Below are 21301 nucleotides of genomic sequence, written 5' to 3'. Positions count from 1 at the left end.
GAGGTGCGCCCCATAACTCAGACCTTCACGGGTTATGAGGTTTCTGACGATGCGGCGTTCTTCCTCCTTCACCACTCTTCGATACCCTTCAAATCTTACAAGAAGTCGCTCCTGCGACATTTACTAAATGCCGCCAAGGCCTGCATCCCTCTTCTCTGGAAACGGAAGGCCCCCCGACCATTTTATGCTGGCTGAGGAAGGTGGAGGAGATGAGAAAGATGGAGGATTTGGTTCTAACTGCGCAGCATAGTCGTGAGAAATACTCGGAGACCTGGAACGTTTGGAACGTATTTATTTTTTCTGATGAAGGGATGGCCCTTCTGCGACAGTAACTCGGCTGTGTATAGCCACTAGACGCCCGAGTTGCTTCCAGCTCCAGCCCCCACTCCCTGGATTTATCCCTCCCCGTGTGTCTGCTCCCCCCTATTCCTTCCTATTCTCTATCTTTTTTCTCTATCTATACTTTGCCCGCTCTGGGACTCTATAAGGAAAAGTGAAAAGAAGGTGGAGGGGTCCTGCACCTTTTAGACATCTTCTTTAAAAGGGTTTCTCCAGCTCCATGGATGGTGCAACTCCCTAGATGTTTATGCACCTCTATTTGATATTGTACAGTTGTGCAAATATCCAGTTATGCAAAATGTGCTATTGATGTGTCTGTAACCAGTTCAATATGACTAAACTGACTGTAATGTTGGGACCTCTCCCCTTGGTGTTATGCAATAAAAATTATATTTAAAAAAAAAAAAAAAAAAATTAATGCCTACAAAAATATGAAGAAAAGTAACAATGTATTTTAAAAAAAGCTCTCCTTTTCTTTATCGTACATCACGGGACACAGAGCGGCATATTCATTACTATATGGGTTATATGGAGTACCTTCAGGTGTTGACACTGGCAATCTCAAACAGGAAATGCCCCTCCCTATATAACCCCCTCCCATAGGAGGAGTACCTCAGTTTTTACGCCAGTGTCTTAGGTGTTAGTCATGGTTTAGCTTGCCTCCGCATCCTTGGGATTAGGTGAGCTACCGGTTCTGTCCAAAAAAGCCTCAGCGCTAAAGTGGTCAGTAACCGGACCCCAAACCCTTGGGGTATAGCCCATAATGCTTTTCTTTTTAGAGAGCTGGACCCTGGGCCCAGAACTTAGAAACCTTTGGGTGCCTAATGTTTTCTGTTGCCAGGGTGCTATATGGGCCCAGGACAGTGGATCCTTCATAGGAACCCAGGGCCTGAAGGTCTAGACATCCCCACGGAGATGGGGGAAGATTGGGCCTCTTGCTTGGCAAAGTCCTGCGGCATGGAGCAGGTAAGTGAGGGGAAAACTTGCGGAACTTGGTTCTTAGCAGGTTTTTTTCTGGGGGGTCACAGGGGACATGCCTAAAGTTATGCACTGCATCTGGCAAACTAGTCACATATCATAAAGATAGGATGGCTCTATATGTATTATTCCCCATAAGATGTGACCTCCCTTGTAGTGTTGGAAAAGCATTGAGTGGGGCCTGTGTGATATAAAAGTATATGTGTGTGTCGGAGAGCTGTGCTTACCTGCAAGCCTCCAGGCGATGCTCCATTCAGTCTTCCTCCTCAGAGCCTGCAAAGCAGGCAAAACGCTGACCTCCTCATGGTTCCAGGCTGCAGGCTGCAGTTTGCTGGAACAGAGAGGTCCCTTCCTCCCAAACCCCCCCCCCCCCTGTCGGGAGGGGCATTTCCTGTTTGAGATTGCTGGGGGGGGAAGGGCGGGTCAGTGGCTTAAGGAAGGGGCGGCCCTTCCTTGTTTGTTCCATTCAATACTTTGGAACTGAGGAAGAAAGACCAGAGCGGCAGCACGGGGCGCCGAGGACACACAGTGGCCAGAAAGGATATTGCAGTCTTCAGAAGACTGTTTTTCAAGCCTAGAAATAGGCTGTTTCTTTTCCATCTCATAGTTTTTCTTTGCAATACTACTCAGGGGGACAGAATGTTTTTTCTTTCCTGGATTTGAAACAAAAACGAAAAAAAAAAAAAAAAAAGAAAAGTCATCTAGGGGAGAGGAAGCATTTTTTATCCCCCAAACAGGTGTTTGGGCAATTAACTTTTATAGTTCCAAATACCAATAGGTAGCAGGTGTACCTCGGTATTGTACCATGGCATCCGGGTCAGAGGGTACAAGAGGTGGGGATTCCCCCAGAGAGTCTGAGGTCTCGGACAAAGTTATGCCGCTGCTTTCCCCACAGGGAGCCTTGGGGCCATCGGGATCTGGGGCTGGAGCTGGCGCGGGTCAGTCCAACCCTAAGATGGTCACGGACAAGGTATTACTCACCTCTTTAAGAGAGATGGAGAAAAGAATGGGAAAAATGATAGCCACAGCTATGCGGGGCAGTAAACGGATTAGATCTCCGTCGCCCGAGCGCGGACCCTCAGAAGAGGAGGTCCTTTCCTCATGGGAATTGGACGACCTCTTGGACAAGGACCAAGTAGGTTCAGGGATCGAAGATCCGGATACAGAGGAGTCTGGAGCAGTCTCCCAAGGGGAGAGCTGGTGGATTCAAGCCTTAACGGACTTGGTCCATAATGCATTCAACTTGCCAGTACCAGATCTCCAGGTGTCTACGGTTTCAGCTTTGGGCTCACTGAGGGCGCCTCAAAGCAATGCAGTATTTCCGATCCACCCTCTACTAGAGGGAGTTTTGTTCCAAGATTGGAACAAGCCAGATAAAATCTTCTTACCACCTAAAAGATTCTCTGCCCTATATCCTATGGAAGATACATTTTCCAAGAAATGGGCTACTCCTGCAGTGGACGCAGCCATCTCATGTATTAACAAATCATTAACATGCCCTGTAGAAAACATACAGGTATTCAAGGATCCAGTTGATAAACGCTTGGAAGCACTACTTAAGAACTCCTTCACTACTGCAGGGGCAGTAGTACAGCCAGCCGTGGCTGCGATTGGGGTTGCTCAAGCATTATCGGATCAAGTTAAGCAGATGCTTAAACTTATTCCTGCCCAGCAGGCAGAAGAATTTTCGGATGTCCCTAGGGCCATATGTTTTACAGTAGACGCAATTAAGGATTCTATCCAGCAAGCGTCACGTTTATCGTTATCCCTTATCCATATGAGAAGACTCTTATGGTTAAAAAGCTGGGAGGCCGAGCCCCCATGCAAGAAGCTCCTGGTAGGGTTCCCCTTCCATGGAGGACGACTCTTCGGAGAAGACCTAGATAAATACATTCAAACCATTTCAAATGGCAAAAGTACTCTCTTGCCAACTAAGAGGAAGTTTCAGGGGCCTGCGTTTAAACGACAGTACTCCCCTGGGCAGGGGCCCTCTAATGCCAAACAGTATCGACGGCCTCCTGCGAAAGCAAACTTCGGCTTCAACAGCAAATCACAAGGACAGGCTGCTAGAGGCAGAAAGCAGTGGGTTCGCAAACCAGCAAAACCAGCCCTCAAGCCGACCTTATGAAGGGACGCCCCCACCCACGAAGGTGGGGTGAAGGCTGCGACTCTTTTCAGAGGTTTGGGAAGCCAGCATTCCCGACGAGTGGGTACGGTCTTCCGTGGCCACGGGCTACAAATTAGATTTCCTAAGGTTTCCTCCTCTTCATTTCCAGGAGTCGAGGATTCCAAACGATCCGGAGAAAGGAGCCGCATTAATGTCGGCATTAAATCATCTACTTTCCCAGGAAGTAATAGTAGAGGTACCAGTCCTGGAACAGGGGCTAGGTTTCTACTCCAACCTATTCATCATCCCGAAGTCCAATGGAGATGTCAGGCCAATTTTGGACCTAAAGATGGTAAATACTTACCTAAAGATCCGCTCATTTCGGATGGAATCCGTGCGGTCAGCAGCTACCACACTCCAAAAGGACGACTTCATGGCGTCCATAGACATAAAGGATGCCTACCTTCATCCTCCAATTTATCAGCCACATCAAAAATATCTACGCTTCATGGTGGCTTCGCGTCACTTCCAATTCGTGGCGCTTCCCTTCGGGTTGGCTACGGCCCCCCGGGTGTTCACGAAGGTCCTAGCTCCAATCCTAGCCAAACTAAGGATCCAAGGGGTCACGATCCTAGCATACCTGGACGACCTCCTAGTCATAGATCACTCGTCTCCCGGCTTGGAGCGAGCAGTGGCCCTCACGGTCCAATACCTCGAGAAGTTCGGCTGGGTCCTAAATCGAGAAAAGTCAGCTTTCCTGCCCACAAGGCAGTTGGAATATCTCGGCATGAGATTAGACACAGAACAACAAAGAGTGTTTCTACCTCTGAGGAAGGTCAAAGCCATCAAGGAATTAATCCTACTGGTTCTAAGAAAGAAGGAACCGACTATTCGCCTATGTATGAGGTTACTAGGCAAGATGGTGGCCACATTCGAGGCGGTACCATACGCCCAGAGCCCCACTCGCATCCTGCAGGCAGCCATCCTGTCAGCATGGAGCAGAAGGCCACAGGCCTTGGATATCCCGTTGCCGCTCTCATCAAGAGTCTGACAAAGTCTGTGTTGGTGGTTAGACCCTCAGAATCTACTGAAGGGGAAGTCTTTCAGCCCAGTGGCTTGGAAGATAGTGACCACAGACGCCAGCCTGACGGGCTGGGGAGCAATTTTGGATGGTTGCACTCGCCAAGGTACTTGGGCAACGCCAGAGAAGCAGTTGCCCATCAACATCTTGGAGCTCAGAGCTGCTCGACTAGCCCTCAGGGCTTGGACGTCAAAATTGCAGGGGTTCCCGGTGAGAATTCAATCAGACAATGCCACGGCCGTGGCATACATAAATCACCAAGGGGGTACCAGGAGTCAAGCCGCTCAGAGAGAGGTGAGCTTGATTCTCCTATGGGCAGAGGCTCATGTGCCCTGCATATCGGCAATATTCATTCCAGGAGTGGACAACTTTCAGGCGGACTTCTTAAGCCGCCAGACTCTTTTGCCGGGGGAATGGTCTCTGCATCCACAAATCTTTCAAGCACTCTGCCAAAGATGGGGAGTGCCGGACGTGGATATCATGGCATCGAGACTCAACAAGAAGCTAGACAGGTTCATGTCCCGCTCAAGGGATCCGATGGCCTGCGGAACCGATGCGTTGGTTTGCCCTTGGCATCGGTTCAAACTTCTTTATGCGTTTCCCCCGCTCCAGTTACTACCCCGCCTGCTGCGCAGGATCCGGGTGGAGCACATACCAGTCATCCTGGTAGCTCCAGCATGGCCCAGAAGGGCATGGTACTCACTAATCTTAAGGATGGTAGTGGGAGACCCTTGGACTCTTCCTCTACGGCCAGACCTGCTATCGCAAGGTCCGATCCTCCACCCTGCCTTACGGCATCTAAATTTGACGGCCTGGAAGCTGAATCCCTGATTCTCAGGGGTAGAGGTCTGTCTCAGAAAGTAATCTCTACCCTAATCAGAGCCAGGAAACCGGTCTCTAGGGTGATTTATCACAGGGTCTGGAAGGCCTATGTAGGCTGGTGTGAGTCCAAGCGATGGCTTTCTCGCAAATTTACCATCGATAGAGTATTAAGTTTTCTCCAGCTAGGAGTGGATAAAGGATTGGCATTAAGCACAATCAAAGGACAGATTTCTGCTCTGTCAGTGTGGTTTCAGCGGCCGCTGGCCACCCACTTGCTGGTTAAGACCTTCCTTCAAGGGGTCTTGCGTATTAAACCTCCAGTTAAATCCCCGCTTTGCCCGTGGGATTTAAACCTTGTTCTGTCAAGTTTACAGAAACAACCGTTTGAGCCGTTGGCTGAAATTCCTTTGGTTTTACTGACAAGAAAGTTAGTATTTTTGGTCGCCATAGTTTCCGCAAGAAGAGTATCGGAACTGGCGGCCTTATCCTGTAAGGAACCATATCTTATTTTTCATAAGGACAGGGTCGTTCTCCGCCCTCATCCTTCCTTCCTACCGAAGGTTGTATCCAGTTTTCATTTGAACCAGGATTTGGTATTACCATCCTTCTTCCCTAAACCTACTTCCAGAAAGGAAGGGTTGCTGCATACCTTGGATATCGTCAGGGCCATGAAGGCCTATCTTAAAGCTACAAAGAAGATCCGGAAAACAGATGTGCTGTTCATATTACCGGATGGGCCCAAGAAGGGGCAGGCAGCTGCAAAGTCCACCATTTCTAGGTGGATTAAGCAATTAATCACTCAGGCCTACGGCTTGAAAGGGTTGCCTCCTCCAGTATCATTAAAGGCTCATTCTACTAGGGCCATGGGCGCCTCCTGGGCAGCACACCACCAGATCTCTATGGCTCAAGTTTGCAAGGCGGCAACCTGGTCTTCTGTCCACACGTTTACAAAATTCTACCAGTTGGACGTAAGAAGGAAGTCTGATACAGCCTTTGGGCAGGCAGTGCTGCAGGCTGCAGTTTGAGACCCTCGGATTCCGGGGGCTCCTCTTTTTTGAGTTAAATTTAAAATTTAAGATTATTTTTCTCAACTAAGTTGGATTTATTATGATTTGAGTATTTCTCTAAATTAAATCCTTTTGTCTTGGAGATGTTCTCCCTCCCCTCATTGTGAGCATTGCTTTGGGACATCCCATATAGTAATGAATATGCCGCTCTGTGTCCCGTGATGTACGATAAAGAAAAAGGGATTTTTAATACAGCTTACCTGTAAAATCCTTTTCTTGGAGTACATCACGGGACACAGAGCTCCCCCCCCTCTTTTTGGGGACCATTTTGGGAGGCATACTGCTTGCTACAAAACTGAGGTACTCCTCCTATGGGAGGGGGTTATATAGGGAGGGGCATTTCCTGTTTGAGATTGCCAGTGTCAACACCTGAAGGTACTCCATATAACCCATATAGTAATGAATATGCCGCTCTGTGCCCCGTGATGTACTCCAAGAAAAGGATTTTACAGGTAAGCTGTATTAAAAATCCCTTTATCCTTGCTATGAACATAAAGACATTGCAGAGCCTTTTTTTTATATATCACACAATCTTTTTGTTTCGGGTTGATTTTCAATAACAGTAACATGTTGACGGTAACCTTTTTTTGCCACAGGACTCTGATTTGCGGAGTGCAATACTTCTTGAACAAGCGGCTCATTGCTTCATTAACATGAAGAGTCCTATGGCGAGGAAGTTTGCTTTCCATATGATACTAGCAGGCCATCGTTTTAGTAAAGCAGGCCAGGTGAGTACATCTTAATTTTCTTTATTTTTGAAATTTCTTGACAGAAAATGAAAATATGCATTATTGTTTAATTTCTATGTTTAGTTTTTAAAAAGGTATTAAGAGTTAAAATTTTGGTGATTTTATATTTTTGTCTGTGACTCTATTTGCAAGATTTCTTCTCACTTCCTGTCCTTGTGACAGCAGGATGGGAAACCAAGGGAAACGGTTTTCTTTGCTACATGAAGGCATGAACAGCCAAGAAAACATTGTTTTGTTTGTGTCTGTGTGTGTATCCAGAACAAAACAAAATGTTTTCGGTGGTCTTGTGTATAAATGTTTTAATCTTCTAAAAATGTTCAGAAGTTCAAATACTTGCAGGATTAAATGTCCCAGTCAAAAGGACAGGGCTTGTTAATTGTTTTAATCTTTTCTTTGAATACAGAATTAAACTGGGTTACTTCAAAGCCATGTTTATTTATTGATGTGACGCAAGATTTTTTTATTTTTTGTATTCTTAATGTAAGGTTTTCAGATTACAAAAGAGATCCAAGTATAGGACAAGCTAAAAGTAAAATACACAGTGAGCCGAAAAGGCTGGCGTCTACAGCATAGGCACAAATATGCATGTAAAAGAGCAGAACCAGGAACAGAAACCATAAACTCTAGAATGACAAATACACAACTCATTTGAGATGGTAGCAGATCAGTAACTAATGCAAATGTTAGATATATGATATAGGGTGCATAGGGGAAAGCAGGGCCTCCCATCTCTATTATAGAGCGCTGGAGTTGGACTATTCTAGGGGTGCAAAAAAAAAAACAGGGTGTGGGTGGAAGGTTGGGGGTATTGTTAAGGGATAGGTCCCGCCAGAAGAATCTCCGACATCACAACTATACTGTAACCAAATAGGTATATAAGAGATTCTTTCCCTAGGGAAAAAACACTGCTCTAACGCGTGAATAAATATATATTAACCTAATTAAAGAAGCCGCCAGTACCTATTACTCAAGATACCCAAAGTAAAAAAGACATAAAATACAAAAAAGGTACAGCGCTAAAAATATTGAGTGATAATAACCAAATAAGTGAAAAATAGTGACAAATTCAAAAGAATGTGAATAGGATGATATAGAATAAACGTTTGAAACCAATATTATATCAATGTAAAAGTCCCAAGTAGTGAAGTGGTTAATAATTTGAAAAAAGAAGGGAGGTGCACTGAAAAAATCTTCTTCCACCAAAAAGGGACACCCAGGTAGTGAGATGTAGTCTCCTTACCGAATCCACTGACCGCTATATCAGCGGTCAGTTATGCACAGGGATGATTATAGTCTTCCCAATCAGACTTTCTCCGGCAGGTGAATGGAAAGGGCAGATCCTCAGCAACAGTCCCCAACACATGGAATAATATGGCTCAAATATATTGAAAAAATGAACAAAAACACTCCATAGTGAAGTACTGCAAAGATCGCTGCGATGTCATTTACGACGAAACGTGCGTAGGAACGGCCGGATTTTGCGTGGAACGTCATCACGCTCACTAGGAGATACACACACACATACGGAGACCAGCTGACAGGACTGGATCGAATCAAAACGCCACTTTCTGTCTATCCCATGCCGTTTTAATTCATCTTGACTGTAAGTGCAACCCAACCTTTATTAAACCCGCGATCTTTGCAGTACGAAGATTTTTTTCAGTGCACCTCCCTTCTTTTTTCAAATTATTAACCACTTCACTACTTGGGACTTTTACATTGATATAATATTGATTTCAAACGTTTATTTTATATCATCTTATTCACATTCTTTTGAATTTGTCACTATTTTTCACTTATTTGGTTATTATCACTCAATATTTTTAGCGCTGTACCTTTTTTGTATTTTATACTGTAACCAAAGTCCAGAGTTTCCCCTCCCTCTCCCATGGGCCAGAGGAGTATCTTATCCAAATTAGAGTTCAGTGAGCTAGGTCAGCGGTATAACTTCCAGAGATGGTATAAGCCAGTGATGGCGAAGCTTGGCACTCCAGATGTTTTGAAACTACATTTCCCATGATGCTCATGCACTCTGCAGTGTAGTTGAGCATCATGGGAAATGTAGGTCCAAAACACCTGGAGTGCCAAGGTTCACCATCACTGGTATAAGCAAACCAAGTTTTGCATAATTGTTCTTTTCTGTGGTTAGCATACACCATATTCTCCTCCATTATACAAATTTTATTGATTTTACGGAGCCAAACCCCCGTAGGTGGTAAGATCATCAACTGCAAAAATTGCAGAATTCAGGCCTTGGCTGCATTGAGTAGGTGGATGCTAAGACAGCATTTATATTATTTGGGTGACATTGGAGCCAAATGTAACAGGTAGACCGCTGACTAATCACACAGCTGAATGTAGACCCCATACATATTAGATTTACTGTTGATTTTTGTCTTCAGATTTACCAAAACCATGTGGTGCAAGGGCCTGCCTGATTGCATACAAATTGAAACACTTAAAGGGGTTGTAAAGGTAAAAAAAAAACCCTAAATAGCTTCCTTTATCTTAGTGCAGTCCTCCTTCACTTACCTCATCCTTCCATTTTGCTTTTTAATGTCCTTATTTCTTTTGAGAAATCCTCACTTCCTGTTCTTCTGTCTGTAACTCCACACAGTAATGCAAGGCTTTCTTCCTCGTGTGGAGAAAGCCTCTTGAGGGGGTGAGCAGGAGTGTCAGGACGCCCACTAACACACAGCTCCTTTCCCGATCTGCAAAGTAGAGAGTGTCATGACTTGCCTGCTTGCCCCTCCCCCCTCAAGAGGCTTTCTCCACACCAGGGAGAAAGCCTCGCATTACTATGTGTAGTTACAGACAGAAGAACAGGAAGTGAGGCTTTCTCAGAAGAAATAAGGACATTTAAAAGCAAAATGGAAGGATGAGGTAAGTGAAGGAGGACTGCACTAAGGTAAAGGAAGCTATTTAGGGAAAACATTTTTTACCTTTACAACCCCTTTAAGGTTTGACCTCATATTATATGGTTTTGGTAAATGTGAAGACAACAATCTGCAGAAAATCGAATGGTGTTACGGGGTCTTAGTTTGTAGACCAGGTTGCACATCTGTTTCCAAAATGGTTTCAAAACCAGGCAGGCCCAGAAGATATGTAGGTAAGTGCCATCCTGGTTGAGAGATCTCCTGCACGGAGGAGAGATTTGGGAAAAAACCTTGTGGGGAGAGCCAGTGGTTTTGGAGGATTAAAATGGATGTAAACCCCATACATGAAACTTGAGCTGGGCACATATATATCTGTAGCATTTTCTTATCTATTTTTAAAGCCCTGAGTCCCTGGCTTTCTCCTGCTCCGTTCTACTGTTATCAGCCTGATAATTTCTGACAAGTTCTACGTCAACTGTGATAAAAGTAGCTTGAATTTTGTGTCAGGATGAGATGGTGTATATTCAAAACACAGCTCTGCATTGTTTCTTCCTTTTTCTGCCTATGTGGAGGGGGGCGCCTTTCCCCCAATTAGCTGTCTCACAGTGTATGGCAAGAATCCACACCCACAGGTGAATCAAGAAGAGAAAATTCTAACAGGGCGTTCACTTTATAAACAGTATATAAAGATGAATACTGCAGATCTACATGTAAAACTTATGTAGTAGGATTTGTTTTATGTCTGTGTATTTGAGTCTGTTCACTTAACTGGGTATACATAATCTCACACAGGTGAGTACACCTCTCACATTTTTATACTTATTTTATTCTATCTGTTCATGTGACAACACTGAAGAAATTACACTTTTCTTAAACATAAACTAATGAGTGTACAGCTTGTATAACAGTTCAAATTTGCTGTCCTCTCAAAATAACTCAAAACCCAGCCAAAACACTTATATGGGGGAGGGGAGTTATATGGAGGGGGCAGAGGACACTACAATGGGGGTGCAGAGAGGCAGCGGACACTACAGTGGGGGGTGATGTGAAGGGGGCAGAGGACCCTATAGTTGGGGGGGTATTGTAACGGGGGCGGGGTACACTGCAGGGGGGGGGGGTGGTGGTGTGAAGTGTGGCTGAGGATATCACTGGGGGTGGCGGTCAGTGGCGGTGTGTGGGGTGATTGTGAAGGGGGGCAAAGTATGCTACTGTGACACACTGTGGGGGTTATTTACGAAATGCAAATTCACTTTGCACTGCAAAATTGCACTGAAAGTGCACTTGGAAGTGCAGTCGCTGTAAATCTGAGTGGTAGATTTGAAATGAGGGGAAGCTCTGCTTATTTTATCATCCAGTCATATGCAAGCTAAAATGCTGTTTCTTATTTTCCTTGCATGTCCCCCTCGGATCTACAGCGACTGCACTTTCAAATGCACTTTCAGTGCAATTTCAAGTGCATTTTGCTCTTGTTGTTTGCACTTGTAGTGCAAAGTGGATTTGCCTTTCGTAAATAACCCCCATTATGTTTTTCATCCCAACTTTTATTGGGGGCTTGATAGTTTTGTTTTCCTTTTGTTTTTAAAGGGCATTACCCCCTGGGGATCTTTAATTTCCTCCATATTGTCCAGGTACATCTCAATCTCTGAAAGGTTTCCAACCCATGCTGTAAAGAATCCTTTTTGATCCTACACAAAGACAAGGTAGTATTCGGACCTAGAGTCTTCTGGATTTTGTCTCAAGCAGCTGACCTGCCTACTGACCGCAAAGGATTGCTTTCCCGTCATTGACAGAGCATCTTGTTGACAAAATTCATTGTGTTTCAGTGCCGAGCGGGTGACCCAGAAGATTGTGGCGATCATTGTAGTAGCACTGCCTACTACAAATATTTGCTTCCACAGCAGGTCCATAAGGTATAAGATATGCAAGATGCTACGAGGAAGGCTCCAGCCGAAACGCGTTGGCACTATTAATGTAGCACTGCTGTTAGTGCCTAATAACGAATTATAAGAAGAAGCAATCGTATTGCTGGCATTTCTTGATATTTTTATGTTCATGGGACACAACAAGCCTGAGCACCGATATTCAGCTCATTACTTTACAATTGTGCGGTAAAACTTGGGTGAGTTTTCGTCTACATTACATAGGAATTGCACACTTCCTTAATAAACGCTAAAAGAAACTGCAATTAAAATTTTTAAAAGTCCAGTTATGAAAACTAGAAAATATAAAAGGAATACAGCAATTACAATGAGGACCATAATTTCTTCTATGTTTTAGACTTGTTCTGTCTATTTGCACCTTTTTGTTCTTATTTGGTTTTCAGATGTTCTATGAAGGAATTGTATTTGTGTTTCTTTACATGCATATGTATATATTTATTCTGCTGTTTGGAGTAATATAGGCATTACTGCTTTCTTTTAGAAAAAGCACGCCCTGCGATGTTATTGTCAGGCAATGCAAGTGTACAAAGGGAAAGGTTGGTCGTTAGCGGAGGACCACATCAACTTTACCATTGGTCGTCAGTCGGTCACACTGCGCCAGTTGGACAATGCAGTCTCTGCTTTCAGGCATATTTTGATTAATGATAGCAAGCAGCCCGCATTGCAACAAGGCGCTTTTCTTCGGGAGTATCTTTATGTGTATAAGGTAAATGTTTGTTTTATATTTTTTGAAGCACTCCGGTAAAGGGAATTTAAACCAACCCAAAACCAAAATCGTAATATATTGCAGCTCATTAGTCGTTTGATGTGGTGGCTGCATTAGTTTTATATTTTCCAGGATTTTTCATTTATTTTTACCTGGTTACCCTGCCAGTAACCTTTCTTATTTTCTAAGCTGACAACACTCTCTCACTGCACTGTATCAATGTAGCTGAGATGATGTCACTGTAGCCGCTCTCCTTATTGGGACCACAAACTTCACTTTTAATTGCATAGAGATGAGGTGTTTTGTAGTTCTCAGAAGATGGCTGAAAACACCAGTAATTTGTATGGACATCGGTTCAGTGCACAGGAATTTACAAGCATAGTCCAATATCTGGCAAGGTCAACAGGTATTTTTCTGTACTTGCAAAAAGTGTACTTACCGTATATACTTGAGTATAAGCCGAGTTTTTCAGACCTTTTTTTAGGGCTGAAAATACCCCCCTAGGCTTATACTCGAGTCAGTGTACCTGAAGGGCTGCGAGCGTCCATCGTTTAAAAGTCGCGGCTTCCCCCTGGTCCCTTCCGTGATAGGCGTTTCCCAGCAGACACCGTGTTCAGTGTTCTGCCTATAACGGACGTCCTCTCATCCTCTGACTCGGTTTCCTAGCAGACACTGTGTTCAGTGTTCTGCCTATCACAGACGTCCTCTCATCCTCTGACTCGGTTTCCCAGCAGACACTGTGTTCAGTGTTCCGCCAATAACGGACATCTTTTCATCCTTGGACAAGAGAACATGCGTGATAGGCGGAACACTGAACAAAGTGTCTACTGGGAAACAGAGTCAGAGGATGAGAAGAAGTCCTTGATAGGCTGCTGGGAAACGCCTATCCTGGAACGGGACCAGGAGGAGACTTCGACTTTTAAACACTGAATGGACGCCCGCAGCCTGTCAAAAATTTCAGGTACACTGACTCGGGCACAGTGAGGTTGGGCACAGGGAGGCTGCAGTGGGCACAGTGAGGAGTGAAAATGGGCATTGTTGACCCTCTTTTTTGCTTACAGTGGCTGCTGCATTCTCACCCTAGTCTTATACTTAAGTCAATACATTTTCCTAGTTTTTTTGGGGAAAATTAAGTACCTCGGCTTTTATTTGGGTCGGCTTATACTCGACTATATACGGTAAATTGAAAACAGAAAACTGAAGTAGCCACCACGTTTAAGGACGGATAAGTTGTAAATTCTTTGTTTTTGGCTTTATCTGTCCTTTAAATATTTCCTTGTAAAAATACAGCAACAGAAGTGAAAGTTTGAAAAAATAATTCTATGGCCTCTTGCACACGGTACTGATGTTTAGACATCAGCATTTCTGGATGTAATTTTAGGCATTTGTTTTGCATATATTTATGCCTATATTTGCGCATTCAGGCGTACAATACAGTTAATACTTATGTTCATATATGCACACGTGCCCGTATTTGATCAAAATACTCACTGGCAATGCAGATTTTTCTATATTTATTTTTTACTCAAGAATACGCAGTGCTTGTTTACGCGCCTGTACAGGCACATTGTAAATGATGGGCTGCATTTTAGATTGGTAAAAAAAAAAAAAAAAAAATTTCAAGCTGCATTGTGCAAGAGACCTATTGATTGTGACTTGGCTTCATAAAATTTCTGCCTTTTTTAAGGTTATGCTGATTTGCCTTACATGGGCAAGCTGAAAGTGTCTTTTTAAGGCCTCGTGCACAAATTATGTTTTCAAACGCTTCTAAAAGTCTTTCCTCCTGACAGCAGCGTTTTAGCAGAAAAAAAAAGCCAGGCGCTCGTAAAATTGTAATGTGTTTTAGACGCATTTTACAGGTGTCAATCGCTTGGGTGTTTATTTAATTGGCCATAATAATAATTTATTCTGTTCACTGAAACTAGTTAATGCTCAAGTGCTAAACACGCCTAACGTTAACATGCGTTTACAAGTGCCAAGCATATTTCCTGCCAGAATTCTGCTGCTCCTGGATGCACTGGCCATGTTTTTTTTTTTTTTTTTTTCCCCTGCTTCTAAATAACTCTGCCACTAAACTCCTCTAAGACAACAGCCCACTTTTACCACAAATGGTACCTCTGCAAAAATATTACCGAACTCGGAGGGTCACCTCCTTGGGGGAATCTCACCCAGTCACCCATGAGCCCCGCCCGCCCACCCCCCAAAAAACGCCTCGTTTCCACATAAGACCACAACCCGGCTCTGATATCTTCAAACAACACGGCCGCCTCCTCATTCTCTACGCTTCTCTTTTTCAATTTGTTCACCCTAATTGTTTACCTACATGCCTGGGAGTACCAAAGAAAAACGTAACTTCCCTGCATGATCACCTCCTATCCACCAGTTTAGTACATAATAATACTAGAATAGCTATAGATGTACGATTTGAACGTTTATCACGCTCAGCCTGCCCTGGCCGCATCATCAGTCGTCTCTAATATTAGATCATCTTGCTTGCCTTCCTCCTTTGCTTATAATATACTCCACATTCCTTCATTGACTTATGCTCTTTATACTACCACCTTATTATTTTTTATGTTTGCATATTGGATATCTGTACTGATTTCTGAAATACATTTTAAAAAAAAAAAAAAAAAAAAAAAAAAAACACTTCCCTAAAAGCCTATATGTGTGCATGAACACACATATAGGGGCATTTAAAGGCAAGAAGGAAAAAAACCTCCAGACGCTCCTGGGAGCTGCTGAAAAAAACGTCCAGTATGCATAAGGCCTTAATGTTATCTCACCAGAAATGTTTGTATTGTAGTATTTTTTGCAGGTTTCTTTTTCCAGTGTATGATTCGTGTTTTTTTTTTTTTTCTTTTTCCAGAATGTATGTCAACAATCTCCTGAAAGTCCTTTACCCCAACTCCCGCTGCCATACATCAATAGCTCTGACACGCGTGTTTTTTTTGGTCATGATAGGCGGCCTTCTGAAGGTTAGTATATACTGATGCTGAAGGACATCTCTTTGAACAAGACAATGAGTCACTGTGGAGAGAAATCTATTAAAAGGCAATGAAATCATTCTGTACTTTAAAAATATATGTCAGTATACAGCCACCCTCTACTTTGTCAATATATAACCTATTAAAAGCATGGCATCAGTAATTTGGTAGATCAGTTTTATTTGTTCACGCACACAGTAGGTGTAGGTGTTATTGGCGCTTGTCAAGTGTTGACGCAAGTTTGTGATGGATTTTATCAAGTGATTGACAGGCTTTTCTTTTTTTGTAACTCCAGTTAGAAGATCGCTATTTTAACCATTTCCTGATTCATAGAAAAGCAAAATCAAGTCCTCCTAAAATGCTGTACAGACATATTGGAAGCATTACCCTTGTCTTTTGCAGCACAGGGATGAAAATCAATGCATTTAGGATGCTTGTCTCCAATGTGAATGTGTTCTGTCACATTCCCTTACAATTGCAAGCTGAAGCAAAGCATTAGAAAGAGTAAATGTCTTCTGTAAACAATTGTGAAATATAGAAACAAAGGGTTCTCTTACCCATATGTAGGAGTTAGGGGGAGGCAAATCTGAAAAGTGATCATCTATAATGTGGCATTCTGAAGCCATACCGTTAGCAAAGAAAAGTAATGGCGTTTATTAGAAAGAGTGATGTCTTGTAAAATGAAGTACTGCTGGAAATAGTACATGTATAATATATGCGTATATTGACTTTAGCCTGCATTAGAATTGGGCATGCTTTAAATATTTAATTTTAAAGGTATATTTATTGTGTTTTTCACAATAAAATGCACAACATTACAAAAAGAAAAGAGAAGAAAAAAAAAAGAGTAACAACGAGCCTCACAAGAATTAAGAATCTGGTGCGCACAAATTCAAAATAATTACTTCAGTATTAGGACAGTTCTTTAATTTTTATATAAGGGGTGTGCGTTATCTGACTGTGTATAGTTCATTCAGCTTCAAACAATAGGCTGCACTCCAACGATGTCACATGAATTTGACAGGTTTATTGGTGCACAGCACATACAGCATCCATCCACCTTAGGTGGAGAGGGGCGGACCCAAGTCAGAAGGGTGCAATATGTGTTGATCATCAATAAACGTGTTGGCTTTGTGATATCATGGTACAGTGCATTGTTTGAAGCGGAGTATCTACATGGAGCATGAATAGGTTCCTTCCTGGACTTTGCACCTGGCTAACCATAGAGCAAAGGAACAATCGGGCAGCTTGAGATTTGTGGAGATATTTTTACTGTATAGTGCATGGCCAGGTTCACAGGCCCCCAGAGGACATTGAAATTTGACTTGGCATTGCAACTGTGGGGGGGCAGGGGGGCCACCTCCCCGGGCGCAACATTTAGGGGGGCGCCCACCAGTATGTGTCATAGTGGCTGCCTCCTATGCTTTACTGTGTCTCCGCGTGCGGCTCTGCCGCCATGTTCAGTCTCAGGCGCCCTGTGATTGGGCGTATGGTGTCACGTGCGGCGGCGGTGCTGGCCTGTCCACAATCGTGGTAGATCCTGGAGTCCCGCCTTCGCCCGATCACAGGGTGCAGGAGACTGAACATGGGTGGAGGCGGGACTCCAGGATCTACCGCGATCGTGGATAGGCCAGCACCGCCGCTGCACATGACCCCATACGCCCAATCACAGGGAGCCTGAGACTGAACACGGCGGACTGGTACATGGCGGGGATTATCGCCGACGACGCCGAGCAGAGGCTGTAGAGTAAAGCAGGTGCCATGCCAAGCATGGCGAGTCGGCAGCTCTGAGCCGGAATACTCCAGCAAGGAACCGGGGATCGGGAGGAGAGCAGCCGCTGACACTCTTCCAGGCAGGCTGAGCCAATGCTGGGGAGGAAGGAGAGCACGTAGCCGGGGATAGGACACAGGCAGCAGGGGTGGAGCCTCCACCACTGAGGTGAGAGGAATGCAGGAGAGGGAAAATCACAGCCTGGAGGAGAAGAGAGGAATGGAGAGGGGGAGCAGCCTGTGGGAGAGATGGAGGGAAGAGAGGATGGACACACTTTGGGGAGATGGAGCAGCCAGAGAGAGAGAGTAGAAGAGCAGCTAGAGTCATGCAGTGTAGTAAAGTGGTGAGGATAGTGTAGCGCAGGGCTCAAAATTTCAAGTCCTGAGCTACTAGCCAGGCCTCAAGAGTTACTCGCCACCAGTTGCCCCACCTAATTCATACACTGCCCTGCGCCTAATTGCACCCGTAAACACGCCCTCGTAGATTATCTCATGGAATGACCATGTTTTATGCAGAATCAAGTTACAAAATTAAATATTACCAACAACAACTTTAACAAAATGGGACAGGGCACTGGGGGCAGACCAGAGGGACAGGGCACTGGGGGCAGACCAGAGGGACAGGGCACTGGGGGCAGACCAGAGGGACAGGGCACTGGGGGCAGACCAGAGGGACAGGGCACTAGAACTGGGTCTCTTCCCCATTCTCTTGCTGTCTCCTCTGCAACTCCCATCCATCCTCTCTCTCTCCCTCTCTCTCTCCCATTCATCTCATCATCAGGAGCCTGTGTGTGTGGCTCCACGCTTGCATGTCCCCACTTCCCCCTTTTATTCAGGCTGGCAGAGAGGAGAGAAGCTGCAGCACAGCGGGAGGGAGTACAATCCAGCGCTGAGATCCACACAACTGCACAGCCATTGGCACCATAGCACAGCGCACACTGACAGCGCACAGCACACATTGAGACCAGTCTGCTCACAGTGCTCAGGCTTAACTGTTGGACACTTACATAGAGCACAAGGAGAAGAAAACTGCACAAACTAGAAGGCTGCCGCTCTCATGTCAGGGCAACTTTCAGTGAGTGCTGCACCGGAGTGGTAATTTTTGCAATCCTCCACCTCACTCATTACTTTCTGCTCTCCAGCTACATTGGTCGGGGCCCGGGGGAGGGGGGCAGGCTCAGAGAGGTCATACTGTTAGGTCCCATAGCTTAATGAGAATTGTAAGGAGAGCACCTGTGTACTGCTCTGCCTGTGCGCGGCTCAACAGACTACTTTTCCCGAGCATGCACCTTTCCTCTTCGGCCGCCAATCTCATTGGGACTCTAAGTGTAGGCACAGATTGAAGGGAGATTGGTCATGCAGCCCTGTCATCACTCGCCCCCAGCTTAAATCCACTCGCCAAATGCTAGTAGGCGAGTGGAAATTTTGAGGGCTGGTGTAGCGGTCAGTATAGTTTAGTGGTTAGTGTAGTTTAGTGGTCAGTATAGTGGTTAGTACGGTGTAGTGCATGGATATGCAATTAGCGGACCTCCAGCTGTTTCAGAACTACAAGTCCCATGAGGCACAGCAAGACTCTGACAGCCACAAGCATGACTACGAAAGGCAGAAGCATGATGGGACTTGTAGTTTTGCAACAGCTGGAGGTCCGCTAATTGCATATCCCTGGTGTAGTGGTTAGTACGGTGTAGTGGTTAGTACGGTGTAGTGGTTAGTACGGTGTAGTGGTTAGTATGGTGTAGTGGTCAGTGTAGTGTAGTGGTCAGTGTAGTGTAGTGGTTAGTGTAGTGGTCAATGTAGTCTAGTGGTTAGTACAGTGGTCAGTTTAGTGTAGTGGTCAATGTAGTCTAGTGGTCAGTATAGTGGTTGGTGTAGTGGTCAGTATAGTTTAGTGGTTAGTGTAGTGGTCAGTATAGTGGTCAGTGTAGTGTTGTGGTCAGTATAGTGGTCAGTATAGTGGTCAGTGTAGTAGTCAGTGTAGTAATCAGGTAGGTTAGTTTAGTGGACAGTGTAGAAATCAGGCTGGTCAGTGTAGTGGACAGTGTAGGAATCAGGCTGGTCAATACGATTGTAGGAAAGGAAGGGACAGGACTTGGGGAGTGCTAAAAGTCTGCAGGTTAGGGGGGTGCAAATTACTTGCCTTGCTCCGGGGCGCTGACAACCCACGCTACGCCACTGGATCAGTTGATTGCCTGTGCAATGCTAGGCCCCTGAAGACTCTTCCTTCAGCTCCCTGTCCATGCCAAGTTAATAGCTTTCAATTGGAAAAATGGAGGAAGAGTCAGTGGATTATGAGTGTGGTGATAAACTGTAAGAGTGGGGTCTGCTTGGCACCATACTACACCCTAAATATGTCAGTAAGATGGGGCAAAGGGGGGTAGGTGGCTTCTAAAGCAAACTTGACACTTTCTAAAGCTGATATCAAAATCAAAGTCCCTCCTAGAGGTGAAGCCCCAAAACCTTAAAGCGGTAATAAAGTCTGGGGGAAATAAAAAAGATCCCCCTGCAAGTTAAGGGCATAATACCTAATCTGAAGCCCTCCAGCGGCACACTATAACCACTGACGGGGCTTCCGTCTTCACCTGGTCATTCTTTCGGGTTTGGGGGCTCTGGCCATTTCAATGCCCGAGCTGCGATGACGCCACTCTCGTTCATGTGCGCAGGAGCCACAGACATGACACAACGCTCTGAATGAATTGCATTATGCTGTCCCTACAGAGGGCATGCCCAGGTGACGTCACCGGCTACAGAAATAGTGAATACCTTCTACCTACCTGAAGGTGCAAGTAAACAAAGGAGTGTTTTTTTACCGCTTTAAACTGGCTATAGACAAAACGAAAGCATGTACAGGCAGGCTGGTTGTACCGCGTTCGATCCACTGTTTAGTACAACCAGCCTGTCAGGTGTTTTCTGTTCGATGGGAAACCTCCCACTGTCAGAATACAATAGCACAGCTGGGGGAATTCCCCCATCAATCTCTGTGGTTGAAGGAAAGAAAATTGGTTAATGTATGGCTTATAACAAAAAAAAACCTGGGGAATGCCCAGGGAAAAACCAAGCCTACTTACCGACCAGCTTGCAGAAAACCAATTAACCTGTCTACAGTATGCGTTAAAAACAGGGGTTCAGTCCACACGCATTTGCAAACGCATGCGTGAGCCACAGAGCCGCGCCAAGGCACCCTGTAATATCTGTGGTCCTAACACTAAACAATGAGCGTCCCCACAGTGGAGGCACATGCATTTTAATGGATAGACAGGGGCAGGTGAACTGAAGGGAAGCCACCCCTCCTTTAAAGGTACAAGAGCACACCAAGCACCCAGCATATAGCACAATGGCTGCAAAGGTGTTGGTGCACTGATGGACCAATATAAACACCACAGGTGAAGCATAAACATGTCCACTGCCCCCGTTTATAGCTGGCCATAACAGTAAGTAGCATTGGAAGGCTAAAGCAGATAACAAAAAAAACCTGGGGAATGCCCAAGGAAAAAACCAAGCCTACTGACCGACCAGCTTGCAGAAAACCAATTAACCTGTCTACAGTATGCGTTAAAAACAGGGGTTCAGTCCGCACGCATTTGCAAACGCATGCGTGAGCCACAGAGCCGCGCCAAGGCACCCTGTAATATCTGTGGTCCTAACACTAAACAATGAGCGTCCCCACAGTGGAGGCACATGCATTTTAATAGATAGACAGGGGCAGGTGAACTGAAGGGAAGCCACCCCTCCTTTAAAGGTATGGCTTGCCTTACTGCCCTTTTTTTTATTATTTTTTTATTAAAAAAAAAATGTTTTATGTTTTTTTTTTTTTTTGTTTTTTTTTTTTTTTTTTTTTTTTTTTTTTTTTAGATTTTTATTTTATTTTAAAGAAGGTAGAAT

At 44.8% G+C, this 21301-nt stretch overlaps 1 protein-coding gene across 1 annotated transcript in view; it reads left to right on the top strand.

The window, feature by feature from the left end:
* The window catches only part of TRAPPC8 (trafficking protein particle complex subunit 8), a 146435-nt gene that overhangs the window by 72627 nt on the left and 52507 nt on the right, over positions 1-21301 (top strand). The window contains 3 exon segments of the mRNA XM_040354114.1: positions 6991-7122; positions 12441-12665; positions 15535-15643. Coding sequence (XP_040210048.1) covers positions 6991-7122; positions 12441-12665; positions 15535-15643 — 466 coding nt within the window.

This window comes from Rana temporaria, chromosome 5 (genome assembly GCF_905171775.1).
Source record: "Rana temporaria chromosome 5, aRanTem1.1, whole genome shotgun sequence".
NCBI classification, from domain to species: Eukaryota; Metazoa; Chordata; class Amphibia; order Anura; family Ranidae; genus Rana; species Rana temporaria.
The sequence above is the reverse complement of the archived record's forward strand: the minus strand, read 5'-3'. Positions and strand labels throughout refer to the sequence as shown.